At 46.7% G+C, this 26,965-nt stretch overlaps 2 protein-coding genes across 4 annotated transcripts in view; one reads left to right on the top strand and one right to left on the bottom strand.

Annotated features, from left to right (window-relative positions):
• Positions 1-1,338: 1,338 nt before the first annotated feature.
• On the bottom strand, positions 1,339-24,339 carry LOC144149955 (BRO1 domain-containing protein BROX-like). Its single transcript, XM_077681709.1, has 11 exons — positions 24,109-24,339; positions 18,117-18,320; positions 16,711-16,806; positions 15,860-15,932; positions 13,811-13,916; positions 11,083-11,172; positions 9,921-10,006; positions 9,688-9,769; positions 6,619-6,769; positions 5,108-5,276; positions 1,339-3,109 (listed from the first exon to the last, which is right to left on the bottom strand). The coding sequence occupies exons 1-11, from the start codon at positions 24,207-24,209 to the stop codon at positions 3,005-3,007; spliced, it is 1,263 nt and encodes a 420-aa protein (XP_077537835.1). The 5' UTR covers positions 24,210-24,339; the 3' UTR covers positions 1,339-3,004.
• A 214-nt stretch (positions 24,340-24,553) lies between these two features.
• Flfl (serine/threonine-protein phosphatase 4 regulatory subunit 3 flfl) overlaps positions 24,554-26,965 on the top strand; it is a 39,129-nt gene continuing 36,717 nt past the window's right edge. For 2 of the 3 annotated variants that reach the window (XM_077682102.1, XM_077682100.1), the window contains exons 1-3: positions 25,073-25,228; positions 25,626-25,851; positions 26,472-26,527. In XM_077682102.1, the coding sequence (XP_077538228.1) occupies positions 25,710-25,851; positions 26,472-26,527 (198 nt within the window). In that variant the 5' untranslated portion in view covers positions 25,073-25,228; positions 25,626-25,709. Of the gene's footprint in view, positions 24,653-25,072; positions 25,229-25,625; positions 25,852-26,471; positions 26,528-26,965 lie in introns of those variants that run through there. The other variant, XM_077682101.1, reaches the window with a different exon arrangement.

Below are 26,965 nucleotides of genomic sequence, written 5' to 3'. Positions count from 1 at the left end.
AGAGGAAATCAAGCCAAGGACGTATAAGTCCTAAAAGTAGTCAGTGAGTTTTTTTGCTGGGGGAAGCGCCAAATGGGACGGCTGGAGCAATGGTGCGGCGCTGGCAGCTGATTGCAGATGCCATGTTCTAGTAGATAATGCGAGCAGTGGTATGCAACAAAACTGAATTGAATTGAGCAAACCACAACTGTTTTCACCGTGCTAGAAGCAAGACGGGAGGGAAGGAGAAGAGAGGCCCTTACATGGCAGGGGTGGCAGAAGAGTATCCTCTTTCGACATTTCTGGTGAAGTGAGCAGATATGTGGGCAATTTTTTGTCTCTCTCCAAAATCCAGCCACATGAGCTAATGCGGGTTCGCAGTTTTGCCAAGTGAAGAAAGACAGCGTCCCATCAAATTTTACGGGAACATCACCCATATGGGAAGCTGTGTCAAATTTCCCGTGCAACACGTGCAAAGCCGACCCTGTGGCAAAAGATACCTTTAACAGCAGTATCAGCTGATGCAGAAATGATGTAAGCTATGTCTAAGATAACCGTTGGCAAACGTGGCAGGGGGCGGCAGAAGGTTAGGTGGGCAGGTGAGGTCATGAAGTCTGCGGGGATAAATTGGTCGCAGTTAGCACAGGACGAGGACAATTGGAGATCTATGGGAGAAGCTTTTTTTGCCCTGCCGTGGGTGCAGACAGGCTGATGATGACAATGATGATTTCTAAGCACTCGTAATTGAGGTAGACCTGTTGGTTACAACACCCTGGAGTGTTGACAAGGGCAAGCTCAGGGAGGCCACCATGAGGTCACTGGCCCAAAAAGGTTCTGCTATGGGAAATGGGGGGGGGGGTTAGCTAATGCAAATCTTTATGACGTCACGTCAGCGGAGCGCAGTTAAGCGAACACTAGAGCATGTGGAACTGCTGGGTCCTCCTATCGGCAAAGGGAGGCTGAAACAAGCAGAGATAATCAAGCGCCGAGAGGCATGATTGTGCATAACAGAACAATGGGCATTCGCTCACATAGTGAAGCAACACTTAAATACTAGCCTCAAAGCCATGCCATTGCCACACACACAAAAATAAAAGTGGGAAATAAGATTGCACGTAAACTAAAGAAACGGCGTTGATTGCCACTTTTCATTGAGGTTATCATGTCCTGGTCAATATTTGTCACTTGAGATTTTTTTTTTGCTTGTAGCCTCCCAGCTAGAGTGCTTTTGTCTTCTTCCAATGCGATCGAAGATGTCTGAATGACAACACCTGCTGCAGAAAAAAGGCAAAGTAGGCAAAGCAGAGAGAAAAGAGCACAAAACATGCATAAGGGCGCACCTCGCCATAAGCAGAAAAATGCACCAAGAAAGCACCTTTTATTGCCACACTGTACAAAAATAGCGTTTGCATAACACGCATGGGATTGGGTGGGCCTCTTGACTACGCCCACACTGTAATTTACTGTCTGCTGTAAGAGGCTGAACTATGCAGAGATGATTCTTCCAAGAAAACAAAAACATTCAAATGGCCGATGAAAAGCATTCCAGGAAGCAATGGGTGCTTAATAGTTACAATGCTAGGATCAGCAGGGGTGGGCCATTACACTGTTTTCAATAGACTGGAACCAAGCTAGATACACCATAGTTCACTGTGGCATAATGCGAAGAGACAGAGTGTTTAAAGTCAACGCAATACTAAAGGCATCCTATACCCTGGGCTTGCTTCCAAATGGACGACTGGCTTCGCTGACGACTCTGAGCTCTAGGAAGCGTGTCTAGTAACTTTCACAACACCAAACAGCACATTGTGGAACACGTTGTGTTAACAAATACAGATCGAAACTACCGTGAACAGTCAGGTGATGTGCGGTCCCTTCACGAATCACTTTTCATCCTGCCACAGTTGTCTTGTGGTCACAACCAAGCATACTATGCGACTTCAATCGGTCAAGTCTAATGACTGCGTCTGCCTTTATGGCATTGTAATTCCCCCTGACTGGATATTTGATTTGATGGGAGGGGCCGCTGACTTAGCTAAAATTTTGCTTAAATGCCCTGAGCAACACATCAATGTCCAACACATAGATAGAAATGTTTTGAGACACTTATACGTGTGAAAATTCCTTCCTTGCTGTTCCCTCTAAAACAATCAGCTTTCGCATCTACTGACCTTTGATTTGTGGGGAACTTGTGCAAAGAAACACCTTCACACTAACACAAGCTGCATCCGGGTGATAAAATAGTTAACAAAAATTTCTCTGAACAAACTACTGGCCTGAATAGTTCACCAGACTGCACGTACACAAGTTGTAAACCACGGACAAAAGTAAAGGTTAACTTTGTTCAAAATATAATACAATTAGCTAAAATCTCTACACAGCATTAACCATATACCGGGCACTACTTAGTGCATGAACTAGGGTAAAAACAAACAAAAAGGAAAAAAAATCAACCAACAGACACATCCGTAAACAGCGTATAAAAATTGAAAGAGGCTCTGTGATTGTGATTTATCACAGTTCAAGCACGGCGGCAAAACATGTCTAAAAAAGAATCTCAGCTCATACAAGTGTGTGTGTACTAAACAATCGCCTGTTATATTCTTTATCTACTAGCAAGCTAATTTCACGGGAACTGATGCAGTAACAGGACAGGAAATGCTAAACGTGTAGAGCATAACACATCTGTTTGCCGGCGATGCGATTGAGTCCTTGCACAAGCCACTTCAATCGCGGCTTGTACGTCAGACGTCAGTAAGTTAATCATCAATAAGTGCAGAGGTGTACACAGACATGTCTTAATTCGAGTGAGCAGCACTAACTCCCATTACTCTAGACCTACCGCAAACTGCACTCACTGCTGCGGTCATTAGAAGAGGGATGGTGCGAATGCTTGCATACAGTACAGAGCCTCTGGTCGAGAGCTCATTTACAGAGATGTACACATATATTAAGAGATCTCTATTTCACAGCCGCCAACAGCCCGGTACGGCAAACTCGGCCCTGGACATCCTGTAGGCCGGCTTCACTGCAGGACGCAGCCGCTCTCCGTCTTCGGGTCTGCACCGGAATGGGACGTCTTCTTCTCCTGAACGGCCGGCAGGTCGCCCTCTGCCTTGATGGCCGCCTTCTGTGGGTGTTTGACGCAAAGTGCAGTTGCTAGTTAGTGCAGTGATCACTAAAATCAATGGTAACTGATAATCCCAATAAAGGTAAATGTTCGCAACAGACGGACGGTCGCACGTCATGTTGGATTGCCAGTGTTCGCTTTTTTTCCTCAACTCTTCAATAATGAGAAAAAAAAAAAAAAACGGTCACAAAAGAATAGGAATAACTGAATTATGAATACATGCACGATGTGAATGTGAAAGAAAGCATGTTCAGGATGCCTCCCAAAGCCTAATTGTCCCTCAAGCCAGCTTGCCAACCTTCTTCCCAAAAATCATTTTGTAATAAACTTTACAGGGATGCGCTTAGCAAGATAGTGTCTTGTGCAAATGGTTTTGCTATTCTGCATTTTAGGCACCCCAGCAGCTGCAGTTAAAAATTCCAGCTGTTGTATTTTTTTTACTTCGAAACAAATTTTTGAAAGTTTTCCATTGGCAAATAAGAATAACAGGAAAGAGAGTGATAGGGGGAATGAGAAGCTCAAGATATAAGGCCTCTGCCACACGTACCCAGAAGTTCATAAACTAGAAATCTCACTCTGATCAGGTGGAACACGTTGTCCCTCTTATCAATTCTCATGAAGCCTGTTCCGACAGCATCACATGAGGTCACACTTCCTGTGGCACTGTATTTTTAAAAGAAAATCAAGTACAGTGGAATCTCGGTGATACGAATTCGGTTGATACGAATTTCGTTGTGATACGAATTTTCAAAATTCCCCGGCCAAAATGCATTGTACGCAATGTAAAAAAATTCGGATGATCCGTTCGCATTTATCACCCGGTGCGGGTGATACGAACACGCAATCCGCGAGCAGATGACTGCGGCGTGGACGGGAGGCGGGAGTGTTTGTGCGGCCGTGTGGCCTTGGTCGCACGCAGGCACAAAATCATTAAGCGTGAACTGCATGGAGCGTTTTCTGCTCACGAAAACGCGCCGCGCAAGCCACAGGCGCGCTGACGCCACCGCGAATACCACCCGCATGCGGCGCGCGGCGCGGTAAGCCGCGGCAACATGGCGGCGTCAACGGCCGCGAAGTAGGGCGGGTGGCTCGACCGACCGCTTCTGACCGCTCTTTAAAGAACAAAAGAAGTTGCTTATGAATTAAGGGAGCTGATGAGTCTGAAAACGACACTGTAAAGCATCGTCCGCGCGGCTAGGGAAAGCGCCTATCAAATATCCGCCACCGTGGTAAGCCTAAACATCTCCGGCGGAGCCAGCGGGCTGTCCGGAGCGCTTTCAAACTGCCGCCATGAAGAGCGTGCCTCCCCGTTGGCGCAAGTCGGCAGGCTCCTCCCACTGCCGCGCGCGTCGCGCGTCATTTTACGAGCGATGTAAAATCTGACATGGGGGCGAAATCGTCAGCGCGGGCGTCAAAAGAACGCGCGCGCAAACGCCGACGCGCCCGAATGGCATGCGGTTCAGGCTTGAGTTCGTGTGCGCGCGTCGCGTCGGCGATGAGCGCGCGTTCTTTTGACGCCCGCGCTGACAATTCAGCCCGGCACCCAGGCGCCAGCCTCTGCCTCGGTTACCGCTAACTGCATTGGGAGGAGCCTCACGACTTGCGCCAATAGGGAGACGCGCGCCTCAGGCTGGGCCACCTCCGCGGTGGAGATTTGGCGTAGATGACATTTTATAGTGCTTCTCCCATACTGTCAGCTCCTTTCCCGCATGAGCAATTTAATTTACACATTGAGCTCCGTTTTAACAAAAGGTTAGAAGCGGTTGCTGAAGCTACCTGCACCTCTTCGCGGCAAGAGCCGACGCCATATTGCCGCCGCCTGTCGCATGCGCAGCACATTTCCATTTTTTCTCGTTTTCTGATGATACGAATTTTCGGGTGATACGAATATTTTTGCCGCCCCTTGAGATTCGTATGACCGAGATTCCACTGTAGTAGACCCAAAGCCTCCCTCCCTCTTTCCTTCTCAATGCAACTGCGCAGGGTATCGAAACTTGCCGCATTAGCTGGGTCCGGAGCACCGCTGGGTTGCACGTAGAAGGCGGCGTACACGACGGGAGTCCAGGCCTTGTCCGGCGGTGGCAGCTGGAACTCCTCTGGACTCACCAGGCCGTAGGTGGCTCGCAGCTCCAGTTCCGGTGCATCCACGGGCACCTTCTGGTGGAATCTGTGGGAGCGGGGGACCACCCACTGAACACCCTGTCTGGCAAGATAATGGCACTACTCAGCAGACCGTCAAAGCAGAAAAAAAGAAAAAAACATCGGCCATGTACCTGTTTGCTTCGCTGCTAATTAACACTGCTTTGTCTCCCCTTACCCACCCCTCACGTTCTCCCCTTCCTCTTTCCCTCGTATAACTTCTTTCCCCTTTCTGTCACCCCGATTCTTTCTTCCTACACTCCCCTCTTCCCCACCACAGTCCCCCTCCTTTCCCCCACACCGCTTTTTCTGTTCAGTTAGTATCACTGAGGTCCGTCTCCGAACCCAGAGCAGCTCAGAAAAAAGAAATCACACCTTACAGAGTCATGAAGACAAAAAAATAACTTTGTTCACTTTGAAAAAACTAGCCTTTGTGGTTACTTGATCAGCTCCATTCCTGGCATGAAAGACGTTTTTTTTAAACTGACAAACTGTGGTTGATTTCCCTGCCATAGGAATCGGTAAAACATGAAAGTGAAATGTGCAGCGAAATCTGCGGCTGAGCATCACTTGCGGGTCGGTGGCTGTCTTGTGGGTGTGCTTGGCGAGCGACATCCTGCTGGCGGGTCGCTCCGGCAAAGATGTACTGGCTTCATTTCCATGACAGATATGACGTCAGTGAAATCTTGGTGTATCTCAGCATAAAGCACTTTCGTGTTAAAATATAAACGCCGAAAACGAACAACCCTAAGTATAACGTACTCTTTAGTACTAAAGGTTGCTTCCCCGTAAAAAGACCCTGTGTGCAGGGGTGCACCCTTTACAGGCCGCTTGCTTCATTGTACTGGCGTCACTTCCGTGACGGACATGACATCAGCAAAATCTTAGTGTATCCCGGTATAAAACAGTTATGTGTTAAAAAAAAGAAAATTCCAGCAATATTGAAAAACTTTAACATTTCACCGTACAGTGATGTAAAATGAGCAGAAGTGACGTGGACATCAGTGTGTGGACATCAGTGTGTTAACTGAACGTTAGCATTCCAGTGATGCGATCAACCAGACCTGGAAGCCGCACTACAATTGCCAAGTGACGTTTCTTGGTGGTGGCTTAGGTCAACGGCTGCCGCCAATCGCACGAACAAGATTTTGCGAAATCACAGAGAAGTCGTCGGAAAGTGGCCGGGAATCGTTACTGCCTCATAAGTTTCCTTTTCATTATTTGTTTGAAGTTGGTGATGAAATTGGCGTCACTGTTGTCGGAAAAAGCCCTCTTTTTAACGAACCAAAGTTGCATTTCATCTTCACGGTCCCTTTAAGATGGAGCGACAGAGAGGAGGAGAGGAGAGGGAGGATGAGGGGGCCGCTCACATGAAGCCGTTCTCCCGCTCGCACTTGTCGAGCGTCCGCTTCACCAGGGGCGCCAGCTTGCGGAAGAACAGGTGCTGGTCCATCTTGGCCGCTGAGCCGGGGCCCTTCATGGTGGCGTACTGCTTGCAGATCTGCGTCGCATCCTGGTAGCCTGCGGCAAGGGAGGAGGGGATGCGACACCACTGTGTCAGCTACCACAACACTCGATCGTCACTCCAGTTGTTGTAACAGGATATCCTGTTTCTCATGTAAAAAGCACAATTGCCGTCATTTGGGGGGGGGGAGGGGGGGGGGGAATGACACCTAGGAATTTTTATCACTGCATGCTGTTGGTGATGGTAAGCTCAACCATTAGGCACATAAGCATCTCTATGGGGGATTAAAGTAAAAACCGTCTGTAACTCTGTAATGCTTACACAAGAAAAAAAAAAATCCAGTGAAAATTTCAATCACTGTGAGCTGTTTGCAACGATAAAGTAACTTTTAAATGCATAGGCACTTCTATTTGCAATCAAGGAGAAAAACCATGTGTCCATCTGTAACACTTGATGCGCCAAAATTTTGTCGCGAAAAATTTGCACGGCAATAATAAAAAAAAAACATGCACCCCTCCGTGTAATGACGACGGTGGTTGAATGTGAGACTTTCTCATGATGGGTTCTTTGGTTGTCGTCTGAGTCTTCCAAACTGCTTCAACCGTCTCGAAATGGAGCAATCGGATAGACGCCGGCATCATAACGCGAGGGACACTGTTTCGATTGCGGCCACGGGAAGCGTTTTTTTTCTCTTTCATTTCATCCATGATCATTCATCACCATGGTCAGAGAAAGTTGGCTTTCCTGCAGAGAGTATTTGTGTGCAATGGCACCAGTAATCGGTTGGTTGTAAGTAAAAATGGGCGGCATTGAGATTCAAACCTGGAATTACTTGGTTCGAATGCAGGAATCTTACCCACTACACTACCGGATCGTTCCTAATTAGCACAAAACAGGTTCGTGTCTTCTGCCGTGCTGGCCGCCAAACGCAGTCACGGGGTTCTAGCACCCAGCTGCAGTTGCAAGGAATGACATCAGGTTAAGTAAATCAATGCTTCGCAACAATCCCGGTGTGCTGACAGCCTCAGCACCCCACAATGGTGCGCAGTCTCGTCTATGCACGGAAGCTAAAGCACCTCCATCTTGTCCGTCCATGGCCATTCACGGAGGGGCTTTAGTGCGAGCTAATCTCAAATATCCTCTGTTTCGCCACAATGGTGCGCAGTGGTGCATACAGTTGGCACGTGAAGCTGTAGAGGGCCATTGTGCTCCATTGTTTTCTACACTGAGCGCCCACTGATGAACAAAGACGCAAACAGAAAAAGGCGAGTGAAAGCCAGCACGTCGACTGAGAAAGAAACGACCGAAAAAGCACAAAGCACCGCAGCTCCTACAAACACTGACGGAGGTACTGTGTTCTAGTGCATCAACATGGCAACGCTACAGGGAAAGCTGCAATGCTGAACAGGCATGTGAAATACAAGTTTGCGATGCCGAACGTCACCAAAAACAAGGAGCTTATTTGGATAAGAACCAAGCACGAGAGATCTAGGTTTGGAATAATGAACGTCGCCGGGAGCAAAGAGCTCAAAGTCCAGGAAAAGTATGACAAAGATGCAGAATGCCATCATCAGCAATGTGCGCACGCTTGTCACGAGAAACAACGGGAAGAGTGCCCTCGCAACACGAGCTTTAGGGAAAAGTTCATGTAAGACAAAGTCAGAATTTCTTGTAAGATCTGTGACAGATTGTGGTGTCAGTCCAACACCAGAAAAGAGGAGCTGAACCTCTTTGATACACTACATCAAGCATTCCCTCAAAAAGACGTCACAAACTTCCTACTGCGTTCTCTGTGCAAACATTCTCCGTGCAATGACCAAATTTTTCATCCTTATAGCAGCCATGGGTTCCCCTACCTGCCACCGCCACTAAAGAAACCAGTGAGCGCCTCACTCCTCAACAAACCTCTATCATGTTCATAGAGCGAGTTATGTGCAGTGGACAGTTTGGGATCATTGTTCGAGTCCATGCAATTGATACGCTCACTTCACTTCTGCAGTCAATCTTCAATCATAAATCAAAACTTGATTTTTGTCGATCCCCTTGCTGGGTGTGTGTCATGAGTCCACAGCTGTAACAAGGTGAGTGATTCTCTTCGACATGGTAAAAGGTGCACTAGACGGGGACAGTCTTTCCTTCTGTCCCCGTCTAGTGCGCTTTTTACCATGTCAAAGTCGTATCACCAACTAGCCCAAATTTCTGCGTTGAAGAGTGATTCTCGTGCTGCTATTTTCATTTGTGCATTGGCAAAATCTATGGCCAATGTTGAATCCTTTTTCAGACTTCTGGGCCTTAGAATGGGCCCCTAAACCTCAATGCCACCCCTGCAACTGTGACTTTCCAACAAAAAAGAGGCGTGGCCAAGTATTTATAATCCTAAGTTTGGCATAGATGGGACTGATTCCCGGAACTTTTAAAATGGTGAAGCACGTTGCTTTTTGGACCTGCACTCAGCTGCACAACCACCACGATGCCAGGAATGGACAGACAGCGATGCCTACACAGCGATGAATGTGCGGCCACAAACACAAGGCTACAGACATACACCGACAAAAGGTACTTCCTGCAATACACCACCAAGTTTGTGTCACTCTGAAAACACCACTCAAGATAGGCCACGTACTCTGCTCTCTGAGGTCCTCACTAGTGCACTGCATACGAATTTCTCGCATTTCAAACACTTAAATTTGCAAGAGTTCCAGCTCAAAGCAGACACATTCATCTGGTTTACAGTAGGTACTACAACCCATTCCTCCAATGATATGACATTTGCAACTTGCATTGCGACAGGCAACGATTCAGTCGCAGTGATAATGTGTATACAGTTTCCCTCAAGAAGTTTTCTCTTCCATGCAGAGGCTAAGGAAGCAGTCACAGTTTTTAGCCACATTGGTTACAGCTAGGAATGAGCAGCAGTGTACTGCGCTCGAAAGAACTGCTAGTCTCAGGGGGCAGCATCGCCACATTGCCTTACACTTGTGGCTTTCCTGCAGGGCCCGGATGGCATCTCCGCACTTCTCCTGGGCCAGCAGATTCTCCCCCGCATAGCAGTAGGCCTGCAGGAACAACACAGAGAGAGAGAGAGAGAGAGAGAGAGAGAGAGAGACCCACTGTAACAGTGGCAGAATGCCCAACATGCCACACTTGGTGTGCTGTGTATGTTACAGGCACGAAATGAAGGCGTACACAAGCACTTTGATAACTCACGTAGGAGAGGTAGAAGACAGCCTTGAGAATGAGAAACTTCCTCCAGCGGCCAAACTTGGATGCCTCCAGAGCGGCCAGCGAGTCAGCTGCAGATAAGCAACACATCATTGCGTCAGCACCGCTGCAAAAATCTCATTCTGACAGCTTCGAAAGGCATTGCAGAATGGCAGATTTGACAATGGGGTTTAGTAAAGTCTGCCACAGCGTAGTCTGGGCATTACACCACCACTGTGCCCAACCCAAAAGCATTTTAGTATCACAAAACATATTACAGTTGTGTCTAAAAAGTTCAATGAATGGTCTGATATCTGAACAGCCAGATAAGTGGAGTGCACATGGCTACCGAGAGACAGGTCACTAAGCATCACGATTGCAAGGGTAACGCCACGGCAGGCAGTCAAATGCAGTTGGCATGAGTGGTAGAGCAATGTGGGGAAATGTGCAAAGATGGGACTCTGCAATCGGTTTGCGAAAATGGCAACGGAAATGGACAAAATAGTTCAAGTCTACAGGGACAGGAGACGCGGGGGAAAAAAAAAAAAAAAAAACATGTTTAGTAAAAACTGTTCACGCACACTGTGGATCAGCCACTTTTTGTTTCCCCTCAGCAACCTGAACACCTGTTTACAACCGTGCAAGTACAACAAACGCGTGCGCAAGATTGGCACCCCACCCAAACCGAACGACGTAAACACGTTTTTTTTTTTTTTGTCCCTTGCACTCGCATCGAAATTTCACTTCCCTCCACTGCCATGTCAGCATTTGCTCACGCATCGCTACATTGCACTGTGACCTTACCGCTCACATCCAGTACATTCCCTGCGACACGCCTCTCAGTAGCCACGTTGTCATTGGGGTATCCAACCACTGGACAAATTTTTTAGACACACACCTCGCATGCACGGCTCCAAATAAGAATTCCTCGGCGGCTATTTACGTCCACCCTGACATATCATCACTGTCTTCTCAGCCCATCCCTCACAAACGGGAACGACCCGCTTCTCAACAATGCAAGCTTTGGAATGATAAAAGGTTTTGCGATCTGGCCTCTTACAAAAGACAAGTGGTGGCGGGTAATGTTGCTCTGCACGTTATTCAGAAAAAGGGTAAGCGTAGCATGAACCAGCGAGTGCTACCATGCATCGAAGGAGTGTCTGCCCACCTGCCGACGTGTACATCTTGGACGTCTCGTGGGCGAGGGCCGAGATGAGGCCCGGGGCATGCTTCATCTCAATGGCCCGGCCAATGGTCACTGCGAGGGGAGCACGCTATCACACAAACAGCTCACAAACAAACTGAAAGGCCCCTCACTTATGGAACTCTTGAAGCGGGGCAACACTGGTATGACCCCGAGGGCACTAGCTTTGACACTTTGTGGTATTTTTTTTCGTTCAGTGTTGCTTCTATAGATTTGACTTCTTTTTTGTAGAATGACCCAAAACGTACAAACAGAATGGATGTCTTGGTAAAGAAATGCCCATTCATGTGCAACAACTGTTGCATTGCTTCGTTAAGAAGTTACAAAGTACGCATTTTTTAACACTGTTATAGTACAACGTTGAAGAGTTATGTACAGTGTGATTTTAATTCCAAATAACAACAAGATTATTTTGTATGCATAAAACACATCTGGTAGTTTTCTGGTTTTCCAAGAGATAGAAATGCAGTGCTTCCAGTAGATCACTGCAAATAGAGTTTTTTGCTTTAACGTAAAAACTTCTACTGGCTGGTATTTCCAACCCCCTTCCTCCAAAAGTAAAATGTTTACAAAAATTGTATTAAAATGAATGTCTATCACAAAAATTTTCATTTAGTGCACGAATATATTGTTTCTACAAAACAGGCTGCCGGAGTGAAAAGTGAAAAAGTCGTTTCCACATGAGCATTAGCAGTACTTACTAATTATATGCAAATAGTACATCACCACGGTGAATAACTTAATCATTACAAAATATGGCTTGCTTCCATGACAACCTACGAAAACTTGCTTGAAGCGTGTTCCTTCACCTTAAAGGTAATAAGTTGACAAAACATTTTACAGACATAGGAGAAAATTATTACGTGCCTTTCAGCCTGCCTGCAGCAAATGTTTCACTGAAAACTAGCTGTTCCTGATTGCTTAAATTAAGGAGCTTTCAACCACAGTGCGTTGAAAGTCATCTATTTAAAAAAAAAAAAGGCAAAGATTGCACGAGCCCAACAACCATGTTCTCGTACTATCAGCAACAGCTTTGTGTTTGCTACCTGGGTGAAAACTTCCGTTTACTTGAATAAATGTACTAACACTACTAAAAACGCTGATGCATTTATTAACATTAAACACATATTTCTCGAAAACATTTTTAAAAACTTAATTTCACATAATTCTGAAAATACCACCTCTTTTTTGCCATAATTTACGAGTTATAACAATAAAAAAAAAAAAAATAAATAAAGCACCCTGAGTGAATGCCATTGCTAACAGCACTGAAAACAAAGACAACCACGTGGGCAACCCGTAAAGCAAGATTAACATAGATGCTGCTCCAATCCTGTTGCAGCCAATCGCGCCCCCCCCCTCCCCCCCCCTAATGCTTACCACTGTACCATTAAAAACAATTAGTATAAAAATACATCACCCCAAGACAAACTTGTGTGCTATTTATATACAGCAGCTTTGGGCGTACTTGTGTACCGTATTTCGCGCGTATAACCCGCGTCAAAATGCGAAAGTTTCAGGGCTGAAGTAGAGGAGCGGATTATATGCGAGGTATTTCCTTTGGCGCAGCTTCACCGCAATGCGAGTTGGGCCATAATGCCCCTACCGCAGTAATAGCGACTAAGTCACTGTTATTCCCATTGACGGCGGTCATTTTGCACACACAGCTCAACAATACACCAACCCAAAAAAAAGGTATGTGGCAAGTCATCTTGTTACAAAGTCAGCGAGGCAAGTTATTTTGCATAAACAAATGTGTAATGTTGCTCGAGCAGTAACGTTGGTCCATCCATCCTAGTAGTGTTGGGCAATATGCGGGGATATATATATTTTTTTATTCGTCGACGGAAAGTGGGGGTGCGCATTATATGCAGGGGTGCGTTATACGCGCGAAAATACGGTAAGCAAACTCCCCGCAGACCCAAAGAAACCATTCATCTGGCCTAAAATTCATGTAGTACCAAATTGTAAAGGGGCTGAAGTTCGACATTTATAACAACTTTTTCATTTGGGAGTGCCACAAGACAAAGACATCAATTAAACAACTGCTCCTTGTCCCACGTGCAATAACTCATTTAACTACACTTTCTCTCTGTGACAATAATTGAATAGAACCACCTGACTAACAGCCAAGTCCAAGGGTCTTCCCTTACGTTTCATTACGTCGTGTGTAGATTAGTATGGACTGTATGCCTTTTATTTTAGTCTATATTATTTTATTCCTTCATGTGTACCTGAGTACTGGTAGCTTGCCTTTTGCTTTTTTGGTGTTCTCAGACATCTGTACCATCCTGCCAAAACTCCAATTGGGGTTGCAGTATCAAAAAATGAATAAGCAAATGCTTCCATGCCACACTGAGGCTCTTCAATTTAGCCTTGGACTCATTACAGATAGTCCGTGGGTAGTCCAAGGATTCCCCGAAGCCATTGGGATACACAGAAACAGCGAATGGCGGACAGCTTGTCGGGGAGTCCATGGTGAGTCCAAGGCTGTAGATTGAAGATCTCCATTGTTTCGTGACTTTCGGAAACCTAGCTTGTACTTGTACTTATATTTTAATGTGATGTACACATTAGCACGTTCAAAACTTCAAACTAACGTCAAAACTGACTGCACTAGGGTGGTGCAGAGCCAGTGCAAAGTGGGGGCATTGGCATTCTTTTCTTCACACAGGGCATGCCTGGGGAGTACCTTCCTGGGCCTCCGCCGTGCACTGGTTGATGTAGGCTGTGGCCACTCGCGAGTCCAGGTCCGATCCCGGAACCGGCTGTTCCCTCAGCTGGCCCACGTACTTGTCCTGGTCGGGGAAGGAGGAGCAAAAAGGCACAATGACCACAAACCACAGCAGCTAACGAAAGCACCACCCTACTAGCTAACAGTCTTCCTCTTCTTCCCAACAAATTTCGGCTCCAAGCTGCTTATTCAAGTTGCTCAGGCAAAAATGCCTAAGTGATAGTCTTGCAGCTTTGCCGGCTTACTTCCAGATAAACGCTCAAACTTTGCAGAAAGTCATGTGACTGGACAAGGGTCGCATGAAGTTGCAGTGCTGCCAGTGTACATCACGATGCAGCTGAGTCCGCAACAATAAAATCATCAGGTAATCCTTTAAAAAGACATTAAAGGCTGGATGAAACTTTGTTTTAAATTGTACGGTACATAGCTGCGGCATCCAGTGCGGCATCCCAAGCTCCCGGCAGGCACCGTCAGGAAGGCACCTTCATTTCACCTCGTCTGGCGATCACAGCCATCTCATATTATCTTCTCTTGTGCTGTGAGAACCTAGCGCAAAATAAGCACTCTTCACTGCAGCCGCATCCAGTAGTCGTCGTTGCCCCCGCTCCCCCTGGCTCAAACATACCGTATTTTCGCGCGTATAACCTTCACCAAATATGCGAAAATTTCAGGGGCAAAGTAGGGGTGCAAATAATACGCGTTTTTTTTTCTTTAGTGCAACTTCACGGCAATGCGCGTTGTGCCGTGAAGCCTTCCATGGCAGCAATTGCGCGCTAATGTACGTTTTTTCTGTATCCATAGTGTGTGATGTGTTGCTTGAGCAGTAGCTTTGGTGCAGCCTTTCCTTTATCAAATGTGGGAAATACGCGAGGATTTTTTCTTTTCTTTTGCGGTGGGCTGATGGTAGGGGTGCGGATTATGTGCAGGTGCGGGTTATACGCGCGCAAATATGGTAACAAGGGGCTCGAGGAGGCTTGAGGCAAACAGGAGGATCGCTCAGCTAACCACTCGCAGCAAGTTCACTTCACGGGCGATTACGTTCGAACCAGGTGCACTTTAGCGATACCAACATTTTAAATAAAGAGTAACTCCTCTTCCTACTCTTCCTCCACACGCGGAGAATGGAAGATTGTAAGCTCGGTCGGCTCGCTTAACCATCTGCAGTGCATCTTGTTCCTTTTGCCAATTCTAATGAAGGCAGTTTAGCTGCTTCTTGCCGGGTATATCGCTTGCAGAAGCTGTGGCACTCACCATCGTAGGTTATTATTAAGTGACTTCACTAATCGCGCACTAATGCTTTTCAAAAATGAAACTGAAAGCATGATGGCTGACTGTGTAGTGAGAAAAGCAGCCTCCCTTGCAGTGTACAAAAGCTGTAGTATGTGCTTTTTTAGATACGATGAGCTGGCGGAAAGCTTTGATGTATGCTTATCTGACATGCTTAACCACCCAGGAACTGTTTATTTCAAGAAAGCAGCTATTGATGCTTCTCCAATGAGCTCTCGCCATTCACCACTTTTGTGATGTAGTAGTACGCAAATACATATGGGGTGTCGTCCTGCTTTCCTGTTTCTGGCGCTTTCTGCGTTATTAAGCAACTACTAGTTGCGAGAATGGTGTATGTAGATTGCCAGCACCGTAACCTATTGATACAGGCCAACTTGTTTCCACTCTTTAGTGTCCCTTTAACAACAGTCACAGTTTTGCGGACAAAAACTGAACTACTTCACCAATACGCGTGCGTGGGCTGGCCTTCTCACAAGCAAACATCGAATTCCGAAACAGCCAGTAATATGTAGTAAAAAGCGGTTTAAAATGCAACGGTGCACCAACAATGCCTAATTTAGGTTTCAGGGCTTTGAAAAAGCACTGCGCTGCCTTTTGCATTTGTTAGTCCTGACCGGATGATGGCCCTTTCAGGCACAGCTCAGCAACGCAGCCTTTACCTCCTGTGCTGTTATGCAGTAGACTATGATATACTACTGAGCTAAGCTGCAGCTGATTCACCTTCATTGCGCAGAAGTATCCGGCAGCTTTTCTGAGACACTTGTGGACATCTTTGGCTTCGTCCATGTTGATGCTGAAACAGGCAGGCATTCAGAAACTCAGCACTCTGGCACCAAGCATAGAGCTTCATACTATAATATATACTAGAGGGACAACTGGTGCTGCAATTGCAGGCCGCCGTGGGCGGCGCCATTGCAGTTAGTGATGTTCCTCGCCTACTTGACTTGGGTAGCCACAAGGCTTCTTTCACTCTCAAAGCCAAAATCAACAACAAAAGGGCAACATCTTTTTCTTGTTCATCTTGCATGAGCTTCTAAATATTCCTTGACAAATAAATCGTTTTGAAGCTTCAATTTCCTAATAAGAAAACGAATTTCATTAATTTTCTGCAGTAATATTGCTGCTTATCTGCAGCGAGAGGCAACTTTCCAGCTCGTTCTTGAGCCACGCCAAGGACAAGTAGAACGTGCCTGCCCGGTACATGACGGAACGCTCGCTAAAGCATGGCTCGCCTAGATGGTGGCGCCAGATTTCCCTCTATAGGTATATATTACTATGAAACTCAATGGCACCAAGGCAGCACACCAGCTTTGTTACCCACTGACATCTTTCTGTTGAGATTAGAATGCCTAAAAAGTTTGTGCCCACATCTGTCGTCCGATTCACTTTGTGCGGCACATTCTGCACTTTCCCGCTTGTAGTGCCAGTTTCCGGACAGCACATCTGTGATGAACAAACAGGCCTTAATACGGCGAATTACGGTCTAAATGTCTCGCATCTTGCACCAACAAAGTGCTAACACTAAACACTAACAATGCAGGTAAATAATCCACCACTGGCAAGAGGCTCACTTTTCCTTGGCAGCAATGACTGCGGCGTGCTTCATGTGCCAGATGCCCACATCCTGGCAGATGGAGACCAGCTCAAAGATGGCGTCCGACTGGACCCTGCAGAGGGGAGAGACCACGTGCGGTCAACCATTCATAAAGAGGCCTTGGAGTTTTTGTTCCATTAGAAAGGCTTGTTCCTCCCAGTTACACTGATACCAATTTTAGCACAATGACCATATTAAAGAAAACAGCCGAAGCAGTGAGAGCTCACCAGCTCCTTTACAGCGATTTCTCCGTGACATCATAGAAAATTGTTTGAATGGCTGGCAGCCGCCAACGTATGCCACCTCCAAGAAACATAAGTGCGCGATTGTCGTGGGGCATCCAGTTCCGTGTGGTCATATCACTTGAATGCTGACGTACAGTCAATGCACTGATAACTGTGTTTCTATGGCTGGCACATATTACACCACTCCTGCCTATATCACGTCGCCGTACCGGGACATTAGAAGTTTTTAGACATTTCTTTAATTTTTTTTCAGTTAACAAAATGGCAAGACTAGGCTAGGTTAGGTTATCTAGACGGCATCACCTTATTGGTTAAAATCAGGTGCAAAAGCACTTTGCGGCAAGCAGGGGAGAGGGTGATAGGGTATGGGATGTTTAATCCTCTTGCCAAAATGATCACACGTGATGCATTTGTGCATAACTTTTGGTGCATTTTCCACCCCTGGAAGGCTGAAGGATTCTTTGAAATGGAACCCTGGCTATGCCAACTTCAGCCGCCATGAAATGATCTCCTCGCTTCTTGGTTTTTACATGCAGTAAGGATGTGGTTCAGACGCACAACTGCATTAGCCTCAACCCAAACAAAGACAACCACAGCAGCCTAACATTGCTCTCGCGATGACTAAGGACAGACCATCGGCCGACATCCCGCTACGGGCATCATACGTCAACGATGGAGAACAGAGGAAAGGAAAGAACAGGCGGGGCTTCTGAATTCTGACTCCTGCCTAGTTAATAGAGCCTACGCACAATAACTGGCCCCCACCCTTTTCAAGCTGCAACTATTGTTGAGTGGAATAGCTTGGATTCACAAGCTTTTTCAAAAACCAGACATACCTGGGAGATTTATCAAGAGATGGCAGAATTTGTTCAGCTAGTACTACAAGCACAATACGATTACTAGTCCTACTTCCTTTGCTCCCTGTGTGTGTTTACACGTTTGCGACATCCATAAATTAATTTATTTTGAAATAAATAAACAAACACAAATGCTTCGCTGCTTGCTCAAAACCGTCTGCTTGGGATCACTTAGCGCTTTCACGGCCGTCATGTTTTCACAATAGTACCATTAGTCTCCGATGATGCCGACACCAATCACGTAAACCGTTCTCGCGAGCGAACCGAGGTTCAGTGCTCACAGGGGTGACTGTCCCAGCATACTCTGCGTCCAGCGGAAGCGGGTCGAGTTTCTGAGCTTGCTCTCGCCCCCCTTCTCATCGGGCGCCGTGATCAGGCCGGCAAGGAGGGCCAGGTAGGAGTTGAGGGCCGTGTCGACCGTGCCAATGTCGTTGGCCGGGTCCGTCAGCAAGTCCAGCAAGTGGTTCCTAGCCAGCCGCAGGTCACTGGGGGCAAGGAAGCAGAGTGCAGTGGTTTTCAATTGGGCACATCAGGAAACACTAGAAAGGACGCCTGACGCAACCCCACAGGGACGTCCTCGAGGACTGACAACGAATGCTCTGGCATGTATCCTTCTCACGCGACTGTATCAGTAATCGTAAGCAACGTCCGATCAGCCTGTCACACTATGAGACAGATGACGAGTAGTCTACCCAGATTCATATCTCCAAAATACATTACCTCGTAGTACGTACCCAGGTGCAGCAATCCGTTAGGCTGGCATCGTGAACAAGGGACCTTGTTGCGGGATTACAAAGAGCAAACTTGCAATTTTGTTTACTGTTCATGTGCTGGGCAGGTGTCAACTTTGTAAAGAGCCAAACCAATTTTTCAATGAGCAGGCGGCATGACAAATTAGCAACTGACATTATTAGGCTGCCACAAAGTGAATAGTTGGCTTCAAATATCTCACTCTGTTGGCTCACAACACTGAACCCGAATAAATTCAGATCCACGATTTTTTGCTCCTTTTTTTATTTTTGATCGCAATCCCAACATATCAGTGGAAAAAATGTGATCTGTTTTATCAACACTTACGTGCCTCACTAAGCAATGATTTAAGATGGTGCGCCCATATTACTAACATCATACCATTGGAAAACCCGTTTGTGGGTTTTTTGAAGTGTTATCTAGATTATGCACCCCCCAATTTTCACCTCTTAGTGAGTACGCTACAGCTGCACTTGAATCAGTTCAAAATCACGCAACTACATTGGTTTGTTTCTCATACTCTTAAAATGCAAGTATGCCATCCCTCAAAAAAAAAAAATCTAGTCTTAAAAACTTTGCATCTGTCACAGAATTGCCGGCCCCTGTTTGTTTCCCAAATCCTGTCACAGCTCCCTCATCCGCCCAACCTGTATCTTATCGCCAGTTTTCCCACATCCTGCTGCACTGCTCATTCTTGCACATTGCACCGCCATGTGCTCACATCACAACATTTGCCGCCTCATTCTTTTTTTTGTGCAGCATCTGGCTTGGATGGCCTTACCGCTGAGCTTGCCATGATCATGCGGCCATCAGCACTTACTCAGAATGTCACTCTTCTACTTCCACAGTGAATAATGAAGGCCGTTTTGTCTGTACTCTTCCTTCATATGTATTACGTCTGTTTTATTTGGTTCCCTGCCCTTATGTAATAGTACCACTGTATGGGGTTTTCAAGGCAATAAAGTGATGTGAAGTGATGTGACGGTGAATGTTCAACCCAATGAAAGTCTCATAAAAGACTTGCTCACTACAGAGCTATAGCACCCTTTCAGATAGTGCCTGCCCGCTTTGAGCGTACCAAAACTGGCTTCGTTGGCAAGTACGTCATGCCATTGGTGTTGACTTGGGTGCATATTAGGTGCTCAGAAGCTCGTAATTGTATGGTCACAATGCAATACGTTCACGGCTAATCTGAAATACTGTCTCAGCGGGCAGGTGGCAGAGTTATGCAGTAGGCCTACCATTGAGAAAAATACTACCTTGTTTTAAAACAAAGTGATTGCTTCGACTGAGGAGCATAAATAAAGTGCTGCCCGATCCCAGCAACTCTGCTTGCACATTGCAATACCACAATACAGTTGAGCCGACATCGCGGCATGATGCAGACGACAATCTTGGCATTTCTCGCGCATGCCGGCGCTCATTTAGATACAGCGATGACAGTTGCACCATCAGAAAATGTTTCCACAGTCAGGGTAATGCGGCCACAGAGTGAGCGATGACTCTATGAGCACGTGCTGTCACAAAATGGACGCACCAGGCAGCTTCTAGACCTGCAAACATTTTTTTCAGTTGATCCAACCCTCTGCCAATGATACCAGCACACAAAAAAAGAGACACGCAATAGACTTTTAAGTAAACGTGTGGCAATATACCCTCCAACAGGAAGGCCCCCTTGGATCGAGAAGAAAAACCTGCCACTCAGGGAATGGCAGCGAGTGTTGCAACCACTTCTATGAAGGGACGCGACATTTGTTGGAACACGACGTCCAATACAACATTTGTTGGAGCAGTTTTTCTTGAAAGAATAACACGATAAGCAGCTGAAAATGCAGCGTTTGCGGAAAGCTTTATTGGGGACCTTTTTCCCTCTTTCTTTTTTAAATACAGAGGGTGCAGAAGGCCTGCAGACATTACCTAACCAGTTGCATTGTCCAAACACCACAAGCGGTCAGCACTACTCCAGTTTCGGTCATTTGTTCCTTGACACGCAAGTGTTGTCAAAAGATTTATGAGGGATCGTGCAATGCGCCGTCAGTTTTTGGTGCCGGCAAAATGTAAGAAAGCCAGTGGCAAAACTGCCGAAATTATTCGGGCAGACCCTCAAGCCAGCAGCCGCCTTTTTGCCATCCACTGAGATGACCGATTGTGCAGTACTTGTAAAAAGAAAGGGCAGCTTCAATTAACTACTTCCAAGAAAGAAAGCCTCCCTTGCTATCAAGTAAAAGCCACTAGGGCTATGAAAGGTAGGTGGCCTTTCCGTTCAAATGAAACAGTATTCAGCTTTCAGCAATCTTGCGAACCTTGCAATTCAATTTCTCCCAGCTGCATTTTCAGAGAGTGTCTACTTTAAGGAACGAAAGAAAAAAAGATGCGCTGTCATGAAGGTTCACTTTGGGTTGGTGCTGTGCGAGAAACACAAAAAAAACTAGACTTGGTAACCAAAACACCAGTTGGATTCACGCCTGGGTAACCGAAGGGCATACAGCCTTTTTCACACATGAACTTCCCCTCAAATGCAACGCTGTTACAGGAAGCAGACCCTTCCTAAGTCTGTCTTCGGTAGACTAGCACTCGAAATCAGGCTTTTCGCTTTTGGCTGCTAAGCAAAGAAGCCTGTCCTACCAGTCCTAAGCAGCCCAAATGAAAATTACATGTTTTGATTGTCTCCACTTTCCAGCACCACATTTTGATAAATTGATATTGCTCAGCTGTGAGTGCAACCTGGCTGATCAGCTGAGAGAGCCCTCACTAAGAACACATAATCTGTTATTTTTTACATTATTAAGCAATGCCTGACACATAAGAACACGTAACCTCATGCGTCAGGTAATGCTTTTGGAGGACCCACAAAGAGTCACCACACACACTTTCTTCATTGGACTGCCATAAACCATGCCTTGGGATTGGTTTATGTTTGGTTAGCAGCACGTGTTTGAAGTGAAGCACAAATTTTCTCCTAGCGTTGCATGTCGCACCGGCAATCTCATTTAATAGGGAAAAAGTACAACCTTGCAGTGACAGCCCTAGACTGTTTTTGTTCGGTCAATGACGTTCTCAACCTAACTGGATGTTCCTCAAAAAGACTGCACTAGTGATAAATGGATGCCGAACAAACGCCACAGCATTCAATTCACTGATGCCTATCACTTGGTTGAATGCTTTTCAACGTTTGTGTTTTCTTCTAGCTTATTGTGGAACACAATCAGGCTCCGATAAACACTATTTCTACAAGAACCCTGTTTCATTCCTCGCTGCTAGACACTGTATCGCAACGAATTTAGAAGGGTATTAAACTGGACGAGCTTGTAGTGTAACATCTTTGCGATGATGCTAAAAAAGCTGACGACAAAAGAAGTCGACAATACGAGCACTTGCCTCGTCCATTTCTCTTGTCCTCATCTTTTCTGGCGCAGTGGCAAAGCTGCAAAGCCTTTGTTAGAGGTTGCCTTAGAAGAACTCACAGCTATGCCGACTTAAAGCCTGTATTCGCACGTTAATGCCTGACAAAAAAAGTTACAAAAGCTGATTCGAAAGAAAGCAATGTTTGCAGCACTTGTAAATGCATCAACATGGTGCCTGAAACAATTAGCCTCCGTTATGTCACCATGCCAGGCTACATAGACAATAAGTAAAGCGGAACCTCGGCACACCAAAATTGTGCAGGGAATGGGAATTTGTTCATTACGCCCGACATTAAGTAGGCACATAAAGTGCTGGACGTGGAACAGGAAATACACCCAGCACGCAACAGGCACTAAGCACGCACTAAAGCTAAAGAGCGTTGTTTCAAACACTGCCTCCTGTATTTGTTCAATGCTAAACGCATTGCCCGCTTCACGATGGGAGTGCTGGGGATGCCCGCTTCGGCCACGTGTAGTAAGGTAAATCAGGTTAACCCCAAGCTAAATCAGGTTAACCTGACAGTTCGGAATTTGAGAGAGCGGCTTGTGTCTGGTTGCCAAAGCAACTCATGCTTGTGACTGCCAAAATAGAGGCGTTCTGGCCAGCAATAGAATAAAGAAGCACTGCGTGGTGGAGCACATTATGCCTGTGTTGCCACTTACCACCAAGCGCTGCCCCAAGAGTAACCGGTCACACGATTGAAGCACTGGGAAGGCTTGCGATTGGGGGAGAGTGGTAGGAGTATCAAGAAAGGGCCCAGTTTGCCGCTCGGGGCTGATGCGTTTGGCATTTAAAAAACACAGGAGGCAATGGTTTTAATTATAGACCCTACTTTTGTGCATATAACTTGCCCTAACGTGTAACTCACGCCCCTATGTTGCGCCCACAGAGAAAAACAAAACATATTTTCCCACATTCTTCGCAGAATCGATCACGTAATACAACCTTTCAGTCAAGAGACAAGTTTTAAGGACGGCTTTGACTTTGCTTGCTTGCTTGCACACTACTTTTAGTTGCACGACGAGCTAAATCCATTCGTCATACCCAATACATCAATTTGTTTCAAAAATCACCAGTGACATTGCAACCGAACTCCTAATTTCGTTCATTGTATTCAATAATTCGCTGTATCCAAGTTTGTTATAACAAGAAGTTCGACTGAACTGTAAGAACATGTACAGAACTCATAGCATGCACGGTTTTAGATGACACACCCTGAACTGTTACAGTTTGGTGAAATTTGGAAGCTGCAGGGTGCTTACAAGCACACATTCAGAAAACTATTTTAGATTTCAGGCGCGTTACGTAATGGTAATTTAGCATCTCTATGTACCCAGGTCACTGGGCAGGCACTGTTTGTGGTCGTCATATTAGTGATGATGCCAGTAAGCTTTGGGTTTAGCCTGGCCTTTACGGCCACAGCCTTGTTTTTTTTTTTTTGTTTTTTTTTGCGAATAGCACTTATACGTGTTTTTTTTTATTTGCTGTTATCAGTTACATTTTTTGTGGGTATGTCTCCATGAATACGCTGAAAATTAGGCAATAGGATCTCATCATGGTCCGCTGGTTACTTCACTGAATGACGAAACGCACCTGCTTTAACACGTCTCCACTAAGTCTTCCTCCTTTTTTTTGAGCAAGGCGGGAGTGAAGCCGAGTAAGTATTTTTGTTTGTTTCTAGTCTGAGATGCGAAACAAAATCATGGTGCGGTGAAATGACATCTCCACCCCTTCGACGACCCAGCACATGTAGGCGTTAATTTGTGGCTGCCACCGGCGATGCAATTGCGCAACGAGAGGAAAAAGCGCGCTGTCTGTTACGTTGCACTGACGAGAGCCCGACATATGCCGACGGCGATAGCAAGCTAAACTAAATTTGGAAAGCGACGAACGAGTTTCTGCGCTGTCAAGGTTGATACGCTACTTCCGACCGCGATTGTCACCGATGGCAGCTTGTAGCTCGATCAGCCAATATGCAAAGCGTCGTATTCAACTCCTGCACGATTACGCTGCTTGCAATTTCTCCGCGGTCAAATCTTTCACATCTAACAACCCCATCGCACGACTTCGCGTCTTCGATCGTTGTCGAGACCTCAAAACAAGCCAGGAGCAGCTGACCTGCATAGCTTGAGCGCTTGGCTGTCCATGGCGAGCATTTTAAGGTCGAAGTTGACAAGTCCCGTGGCTTTTAACGGGTTCCGATGAAACCAGAACGCCATGGCTATGGCCCAACGGTGCTCCGAACACAGATATCCCGGTAGATTTCACACGAGTTTGCTTTCTGCGGCAGGACCACACAGCAAACAGGCCACAGCACAAACCAAAACAACCGACGCGGGCGCCGCCTTTCGACCAACGCAAAATCCTCTACCTCAAGATAACTGTTTCAAGTTTTGCAATAAAAATTAGCAGAAGTTTTTCTAATTACAAATAATGTAAGCTCTTGTTATTTTACAGGCGTATAAATGAACCATTTTTTGTAACACATATGAAGATAAAAAGCGTATGTTTGCGTCGCTTGCGTCGTCTAGCGGGATTATTGCAGTAGACGGAATATTCCCCTCCTTCCATTCTAAACCCGCTACGTACGCCGGGCAGGATTAGGAAACCGTTACACTTGATTTATCGGCGCTTTTGATTGATTCTTATTGCCCACACCTGGGTATGATATCAGTCGCAACTAATCTCAGCACTTACTTCGTAATTTTGTAATATGCATTTTTACAGCGCACAAATTGCGTATTGCTTACGTTGCGAGCACGTTCATCGCATCATTGATACCTAGCCTTGACTGTGCGAGTGTGTTCCGAGCTTTCACGTGGGCTATGAGCAAAATCCGCATCTCAGTGTTTCCCAATACATATTTTGCGCGTGAATTGATATTGGCCTGCTTGAGTTCATTTGCTCCGCTAAAAGCGCACCATTTTGCCTAACGTTTTGTACATTTTTATATGACAAATTAGAGAAGAAAAAACGTTATAGTTGATAACGCGGCGCTAGAAATACGTAAAATGTCAATCCCACTCGGTTACAAGGCGTTTCGAGTGAATGTAAACAACAAAACGTGGGTTCGTGTAGCAGAACAAAATCAATCAGCTGTTGTGACGCTTGGCACTTCCGTGACGTCAAAGAGTTCGAATTTCGCGCCACGCCTTGGCTTCACGCAGGAAGACCCCGTAGTGCTTTGGGCAATTTCAAAATGGCGTTGTATTCACCCTGTAGGTGAGGTGAGCGATTGGTAAGTTTTTCCTCATCGCTGGACTCTGTGGACGCATCCAGCGGCGCTTGTTTGGCTTCGTGAACGTTTTCCGGATCGCGTGCGGTGGCGCGTGCCTCGGCACAACCGCGGGGCGCGCCGTGCAAAACTTTCATGCCGTTTTCACCGTGGTTTTGTTACTCTTTCGAAGCCTAAATCCAGGCTAGCACAGTGGCATCTTTCCGAGATACGTGCTAAGCCTAAAAGCTCTGCATACTTAACCCTAAAACAATTTAAATTTTCGCCTGGCGGTGCTCGTAGCCGTCGGCGAGGCGGCCGCCCGGACCGTCGGGCAGCGTGCTTGCGCGGTGTGTCGTGCTGGAGTGTCGCTTTGGCGAGCCCTTTGGAGCGGTGGCCTGAGCCGTGATCGGACCCGCAGGGGATCGGGATGTGATCGGCGGCGGCGCGACGCTCAACCTACACCGGAGAAGCAGCGCCCGACGTCGTTGTATCGACGACGAGCATGGCGGATACGAGAAGACGCGTCAAGTTGTACGCCTTGAACGCCGATCGCCAGTGGGATGATCGCGGCACGGGCCATGTGTCGTCGTCGTACGTCGAGCGGCTCAAGGCTATGTCCCTTCTCGTGCGGGCCGAGTCGGACGGTGAGTAACCCCCCTTCCTCCCCGCTGACCCCGCGGGCCAAACGTCACCCTGCCCGGCCTGTTGTGTCCGAACCCTGTGCCCTCGGTGTTTTTGCGCCCCTTGCGCGAACCCGTGCTCGGTACGCGGCGGGCACGGACCGCCTAAAAATGAGCCGTCGCTTTTGTTTACATTCCACGGGCTCGTCTGCAGCCGCTCTCTCCACGGCGGGGTTTGCCTCCGCATGTCGATCAAAATAACGCGCTTGGGTTCTTTCTCTTCTTTTTTGAACCTCCCGGTGGGTCTACTACGTTGTTTTTTAACGTAACCAACCCCGTCGCCTGTGCATTCTCACTCGAGGATGAATGAGTGACGTTGTTGACAGAACCTCTTCTTCTTTACTTTTTAACGTCTGAGGCCTCAGCTTCTCAAACTTATTGATTTGTTCTGCCAGCAAAGCATTGCGAGAATAAAACGGGGTTAACGGTTTTTGGGTTGTTAGTCCCGCGCTCGGAAGTTAATCAACCCGGCTCCGAACCTAACCAACACCGCCTCTTACCGCGTAAAATGTCGGGTGACGTAATGCCTCGATTTGGACGGCGGTGATAATTTTTCCCTCGCTCCTTTTTGTGTTTGTCTGCAGGCTCGCTACTCCTGGAGTCGAAAATCCAGCAGGACACCGCGTATCAAAAGCAACAGGTCAGTGCTTGCATCATCACATCACACGCGACCAAAGTTGGTCACGGTTTCCGTTTTCTCTGCATGTTGATGAATGAGCAGGGTATGCAGAGCTGCGGAAATGCTGCTGCGTGTGCAAATGACGTCTCACATTTTCGGTCAATTACAATTCCCCTCTCCCCCCCCCCCCCCCCTTGAAAACACCAGCTGACTTCATGAAAACGCCCGCAGTTGCATCTTTTTTGAGGGCAAAGATTGTGGCTGCAGGTTCAGTAGATGAACTTCGCCAGGTTGTAATTGCAGTTTGTAGAATGTGTCTTCTGAACTTTTCAGTTGTAATGCTTGAAACAGTTGAAGCGTTCAGTTGTAATCCTTGACAGCGTGAACAGACGATTCGGCAATTTAGTACAGTACATTATGCCTAATAACAGTGCAAAAAACGCTACAACTGAAGGGGAG

The sequence above is a fragment of the Haemaphysalis longicornis genome, unplaced genomic scaffold (assembly GCF_048455015.1).
Source record: "Haemaphysalis longicornis isolate Haplotype H1 unplaced genomic scaffold, Haemaphysalis longicornis Haplotype H1 scaffold_8, whole genome shotgun sequence".
Lineage (NCBI taxonomy): Eukaryota > Metazoa > Arthropoda > Arachnida > Ixodida > Ixodidae > Haemaphysalis > Haemaphysalis longicornis.
This window is presented reverse-complemented; position numbering and strand designations above follow the sequence as displayed.